Source organism: Carlito syrichta, unplaced genomic scaffold (assembly GCF_000164805.1).
Source record: "Carlito syrichta isolate Samal-C Ts95f unplaced genomic scaffold, Tarsius_syrichta-2.0.1 Scaffold314289, whole genome shotgun sequence".
NCBI classification, from domain to species: Eukaryota; Metazoa; Chordata; class Mammalia; order Primates; family Tarsiidae; genus Carlito; species Carlito syrichta.
The window spans coordinates 313,092-319,708 of NW_007258385.1; the positions used below are offsets into that span (position 1 = coordinate 313,092).

At 63.0% G+C, this 6,617-nt stretch overlaps 1 protein-coding gene across 1 annotated transcript in view; it reads right to left on the bottom strand.

The window, feature by feature from the left end:
- Positions 1–6,617, bottom strand: part of SRC (SRC proto-oncogene, non-receptor tyrosine kinase) — a 17,006-nt gene that overhangs the window by 9,543 nt on the left and 846 nt on the right. Inside the window, exons 2-3 of the mRNA XM_021719172.1 lie at positions 5,181–5,280; positions 4,934–4,951 (exon numbers count right to left, since the gene is read on the bottom strand). Coding sequence (XP_021574847.1) covers positions 4,934–4,951; positions 5,181–5,280 — 118 coding nt within the window. The remainder of the gene's footprint in view (positions 1–4,933; positions 4,952–5,180; positions 5,281–6,617) is intronic.

Consider the following 6,617-nt stretch of genomic DNA (forward strand, 5'->3'; position numbering starts at 1 on the left):
GCGGCCTGGGGACTCGTCCGGCTCCCTCCCACCCCCCCACAGATGGGAAGCCTGAGGCCGGGGCAACACAGTCCTCTGCTCAAGGTCACACAGCCAGGCCAGCCCTCCTGGCTCCCGGCTGAGAAGGGACCCTCCCTACAGGACGCAGCGGGCCTGACCGCTTGCCCAGTTCTCCACCCAGGGCTGCCTCTGACCCTGGCCCTGACCTGAGAAGGAGCGCCCGGAACAGGACGGCCCCGCCCACCGCCAGGGCCCAGAGGGAGGAAGGCCCTTGCCTCCAGTCACGGCATCTGGGTTGGGAGCCGGCACCGGCTCCCAGCTCTTCTGAGCTTCCCTGGCCCTACTCTTCGGCCTGTGTGAAAGATGGACACGTTGAGGCCAGGTGAGACCAGGGCTGGGAGCTCCCGAGGGCCCGTCAGAGGACAGGCGAGCACCCAGACCCCGGGGCTCGGCTGGATGGGCCAAGGGGACCCAGAGGGGATGGGGCCCTTCCCGACAGAGTGAGGCACAGGGTGTGGGTGGGCCACAAGCCTGACTACGCCGTGTGATGGCCCCAGGACACAAGGTCTCATGCCGTGTGATGGCCCCAGGACACAAGGTCTCAGGGAGACGGGGGACCTGGGGTCGGGGGCAAGTCCCACTCAAGGATAGAAGCCTTCAGATACCCCAAATCTCCACCTATCTGCCTGCTGCATTCCCACCCAGGGTATCCACACGGGTCTGTCCCATTCGACCCTGCAAGGGAAGGAGGCAAGGCCCAGGTCCCCCCACCCCCAAAGAAGAAACTGTGGCTCAGAGACGTCGAGGGACCAGCCCAGGGACACACAGCACACAGGCTAGAGTAGCCAGGTGCTTTCTTTTGGGTTGGGGAAACTGAAGCACGGAGAGGGGCAGGGACTTGCCCAAAGCTACAAAGCAAAGACTCCAGTCACAGGGAACAGCTCTCTGAGACCTTTCGATTTGCATCCTCCATTCACCAGTGGGGAGAACGAGGCACGGAGAGGACAGTGGTTTGTCCAAAGCCGCACAGGGACTCATGGCACAACAAGGGTAAGCACCAGGGCCCCTGAGTGTCCACAGCCACAGCAGGCCTCACTGGCCCCCCAGAGGCTGAGACCCTCGGGGAAGCCAGTGGAAGAAGGAAGAAGAGATGGCAGGGCTAGGGCAGGGGACAGGCCATACCAGGACTGGGCCAACGTCTAAGGTCAGAGGCTACAGCATGCGGCCGCTTGACAAAGCCAGTCTGCCAGCTGGCTAGCCTCGGGGAAGCCCCTGGCCACCCACTGAGAGTGGCGGCCAGCAGGAAGCAGGTGCCCGGAGGCCAGCCTCATGGGGCCCCAGAAGCAGGAATGCAGCTCCCCAGCAGAGCTCCCAGCTCCCCACCATCAGCCCACATGCGAGTCCGGGCGTCCCAGGCCAGTCTGTGGGTTTGCTTCCCAGGGGCAGGGACAGAGACACACAGCTGCTTTCCTGAAGGACCCAAGGCCCCACTTCAGCCCAGCCCCCAAGGGGGAGGTGTCTGACCTGCTGGCTGCCTGCCCTCGGTCCCTCCACCCCCTCCTGCCACCCCGGTCTCAGCTTCCTCATCTGCAGGATGGGAATAGTCATGCCTCCCTCTGAGGATGGAAAATGCCAGAACAGGGCCCAGCACATAGTAGGTGCTCAACACGCATGAGCTGCTAGGGTCTTGAATTGCTAAAACAAAACAACATAAAAATGACTACATCTGTGTCTCTGTGGTGCCCCTCCCTGCACTGCACAGCATTTTTACAAGCCAAAGCAGCAGGGTCCCGGCTCCAGCATGGATGTGCTGTGTGACCCTGGGCAAGTGCCCTGCCCTCTTTAGGCCTCACTCTCCTCATTCGTAAAAAGGAGGTGCCACTCACAGAATATGCCTGGCACAGAGTGTGTCAAGAGTGAGGATCAAGCTGGGCTCGGGGCAGGCTGAGGTGATTACTGTGATTATCATCTGAGCCCCAACTTGCCCACCTGGGGACTCCCCATCAGTCCCCATCCTTCCACGTTAAGCGTCTGGGAGGCACAAACCTGCCTCAAGTGGCTGTGCTGGGCATCCGTCTACCAGGCCGAGCTCACTGCACCCAGCACCTTCCCTGGGGCAGGAGGAAGGTAGGGTCTTTCGCCATACCCCCACCCCACCCCACCCCGCTTCCCATCAGTAGCCAGAGGAGGAAGTGCTGGCCTGGAGGCCCGACCTGCGGTTTTACATCCCTACTGCTGTTCACCAGCCGTGTGACCTCAGGCAGCTGGCCTCACCTCTCTGATTCTCAGGGTCTCTTTGGGGACCTGAATCTTTGTGTCCAGCCAGGCGAGCACGTGGATCGAGGTGTGGCAGCTCTGGAACCAAGACATGTGCCCATTTGGGCATGGACACGAGCTCACTTGGGCCACCGGACCCATCAGGAACGCACCATGGGGAGGGGCAGCCGGGCGTAGCCAGCTGACACTGACAGCCCTAGGCCACTGACAGCCCCAGGCCGAGGCACATGGTCTGTGGGGCGAGGGAGAGGTGAGGCCAAGCAGCCGTGGTGGGAGGGTATGAACACAGGAACCTGGGGGCTCTGGAGTCCTGAGGTGGTTCGTGGTTGAAACGCCCAGGAAAAGGAGGCAGAGGTCAGCTGGAAAGCTCCCCCAAAGAAGCTGCTAGAACATGGGTGGGAGGGAGGGGCGGTTCAGAGAGAGCCCAAGCTCAGCCCAGGGGGCCTTGGCTCCTGGAGATCGGACCTTGGGGCAGTGAGCTCGGGGCAGTCAGACCTCAGTCCCTGGGGGGCTTCCTGGGACCCAGGGCCACTGGCACCACTATCCTGCTCCACTGAGGACCCCAACCTGGCCAAGCCCCAGCGACAAACGGGCTCCCCTCCGCGCTCTCCACCTCCCTGACCGCCAGGCCAGCCCCTACGCCTGATGGGGCCCCATCTAGAAGCAGGAAGCCCCTGACTCTCACAGAGGCGGGCAAGTGGGCACAGCCACCTGAGGCAGGTTTGTGCCTCCCAGACCCCTGACACGGAAGGACAGGGACTGATGGGCAGAGTCCCCAGGTGGGCAAGCGGGGCAGCACAGTGAGCAGCTAAACCACACTGGAGCGGAAGCAAGGGCGGCAGAAGGGTCTGCAGGGGGCCCTGGGTGAGGCGTGAGCCTTGAACACCTCCAGTGTGGGCAGCCTGCCTTCCCAAATCCCCTTCTCTCTCCTCGTCCTCCAGGGCCGGCTCCCAACTCTACTCCCACCCCAAGCTCTAAGCAAAGAGCAGCTGAGCTCGGGGAGGAAAGGCCCCTCCCCACCCGCCCCGCCCCAACCAAGGCCCCTCACTGCCGCCGGGGCTGGCTTCCCACGATGACACCCCGTCACTTCCAGCCCTCCTGACAGCTCCAGGCCCAGCCAAACGCTCCCAGCCCATCCTGGAGGAAGAAGGGAGGGGGAGGGGACGGAGAAGAGGGGCGGCCCTGACTCGGAGAAAGAGCTGGAGCCCCTGAGCCTTCCCTGAGCCACACTTGGCTGGAGCTACGGCCCCAGGATCTCAAAGCCACCACTGTGAGGCACCCTCCCTGCATGGCCCTTCTCTCCACCAGGCTCGGCTGCACCCCACAGAGGCCTCCTGCAGGGGCCATGGGTCGCAGGGTGGGCCTGCCGCTCCCAGCTCAGCCATGACTAGCTGTGTGACCTTGGGCATGTCACTTCACCTCTCTGGGCCTGTTTCCTCCTCTGTAAAATGGAGCGAGCAAGAGCTCCCACTTCTGTGGCGACGTGCAAGCGCTCAGCACAGGACCCGGCTCACACAGAGCACAAGGCGCGGGGATGATGTCGCTGCTGCTCTTGCCTCCCGCTCCTGACACCTGCCGGGCGCCCCCGGGTGCTGAACGACAGGGGTATGGGGACCCGGAAGTGAGGAAGACCGGCGAGCTCTCCAGAGGCTCCCAGTCTGGGGAAGCAGATGCAAACAACTGGTGCCAATAAAGAAACCAGAGCGGCTCCGGGACTCCGACAGCAAGTGGGGGGAGCACACTGCCCACGCGCCAACCCTGGCTTTGCTGCTTGGCAGCCGTGTGGCCTTGGACAAGGGCCTTCGCCTCTCTGAGCCTCAGTTTCCTCATCTGCAAACTGGAGACAGCCTCCTCCCATCACTTCCGCCCTGCCTGGACTGCAAAGAGGAGTAGATACGGGGACACGGGTGAAGACGACTGGCACAGCACCTGACACCTCTGTTCCCTCTGCCTCACTGAGAAGGCAGTCCTGCGCTGGATCTTGAGGGATGCATAGGAGTTCACCAGGTGGAGACTGGAGAAAGGACGTGTAAGGCAGAGGAACAGCATGCACAGGGAAGGGAGGCACAATAGGCAGGACGTGCTGGGGAGGGCGGGACGCCCAGCTTCCTCAGGCAGGCCTTTGGGGGTCGGCTTCTCCCCACCCACCCGCAAGCTGCCCCTCCTTGAGTGGTGGCCTTCCACTGCCTCCACCTGGGCCCATTGCTGTCTTCCTTCCAGACCCTGGGCCCTGCCAGTCCCCGTGGTCACCACCAGAGGCAGGCGCACGGCAGGGGCTCCATGAGTGGCCCAGATCTGGCTCTCCACCTAGACCCGGGCCTGGACCCCCTGGCTCCAGGAGGGCGTGGACAAGGCCTTCTCCACCCAGGACTCACCGGACAAAGCTCTGACCCTGCATGCAGCGGCGCTCGAGGGGGGTGATGGTCAGAATGGGAGGGGCCGTTAGTAGGAAGAGGGTGGGGAGGAGATGGGGGTGCAGTGGGGGCCCCCAGCCTCCGCCTGGGTTAAGGTCCCAACCAGGACGCTGGAGGTGGTGGAGGGTAAGCTGGGACAGCGAGGGAGCCAGAAAACGCAGGCGGGACACGAGAGGTGAAGCCAGGCAGACAGCAGCCCCCGCGCGAAGCCCCAGCCCGCCGCCCACGGAGCGTGTACACACCTGACATCCACCTTCCTCCTACAGGCCAGCGAGAGAGAAGCAGAGAGAGGGAGAAGCTGACAGAGGGCTGGACGCAGCAAGCGGGAGCCAGGGGCGGGAGGGTCCCCAGGCCGAGGCCACAGGGGCGCTGCCCAGGCGTAGCGGCAGGGCCGGCTCCACGCTGCCCTCTGCCGGCAGCTCCACGCGGCGAGGAACCCCCGCGCGCAACCCCCGCGGGCCGAGGGGCAGCGGGTAAGGGGGCACTCACGTGTTGTTGACAATCTGGAGCCGCTCGCCTTTCTTGAAGGACAGGTCGGTCTCCGTCCGTGACTCGTAGTCGTAGAGGGCCACAAAGGTGGTCACTCCGCCTGCAGAGAGGGGCCAGGGCGTCAGCACGACCGCCACGCAAGAGGAGTGGGCGAGAGGGCCCTGCGTCAGGGCTTGGCCTCCCACCTACCGTCGGTGTCCAGCCCCAAGGAACGCCCCGTTCAGCGGTGCGTCCCTTGAGGCGTGCGGGGGCACGGGCACCCTGCGCGTCTGAGTGTGCCCCCTGGGCTTTGGGGGGCCAGGTGTTGCCCTGTCTGTGTGGTGTCTGTCTCATCCATTGAACCAGAGTCCCCGATATCAGGCATCTTTGTTTTGTCCCCAGAGCCTGGCACACAGGAGGCGCTCAGGAGCTGCAGGCTGCATGAGCCAGGGAGGGAGGAAACCTGTCCCGGGGACTCACTCCCTTTCCCTGTAGACTCTGGGTGCTCCCGGGATCTGGGAGGGTCTGACTCCTGGTGGCTGCCCCTCAGAGGCCTCTCTGCCCCCCACTTTAACGTATACCCTCCACCTCTACCTCCCACCATGTGCCTCCCCACCCGCAATGTCCACCTCCCGGCCCTGTGGCATCTGCACACCTGGCTTTTGGCACTGTCCCTTGGGCTCTGTCTGCACTGCGGGGTCCCCAGCACCAGAAGAGGCCTGGCACAGAGTGGGGCGCCACAGATACATCCTGAACAACGAATGGGTGTGTCTGTGGGCATGTGTGTCTCACTTGGGTGTGTGTCCGTGCTCTATGGGCCTGCGTGTCCTCACTGCATGCGGGTGTGTTGGTGCAGCCGAGTCTGGGTGTCCACGACGGCATTTGCAGCTGAGTGTGTGTGTCCTGTGCATGTGTCTCTAACTGACACTCCTTCTGAGTGCACATGCATGTGTCATCACCTGGGAGTATGAGGCTACCCGTGCAAGCAGCTATGTCCGCACATCTGCTTGGGTGTGTCGCCTTCAGGTGTCCGTGGTGTGTCTCTATGTGCCCATAGGTCTACAAGTGTCTGTGGTGGAGTCTCCACTCAGCATGTGCAGCCCGCCAAGTATGCCATGAAGAGTGTCTCTGTGTGTGTCCTGGCACATAGGAGGCGCTCAGGGGCTGCCGGCTGCATGAGCCAGGGAGTGAGTATCCATCTGTGTACCTCTGTGTATGAGTATCTGTGTGTGAACGCTGTGCGTTAATGAGTATCTGTGTGTGTATCCATGAGGATCCATGTGTGTGACTACCCTTGTGTGCATCCATGTGTGTGCCCATGGGAATACCCGTGTGAGTATTCATGAGTACCTGTGTGAGCATCCGTGTGTGAGTACCCAGATGAGCATCCGTGTGTGAGTACCCGTGTGCGCGCATCTGTGAGGATCCATGTGAAGGGATGAGCATCCGTGTATGTGA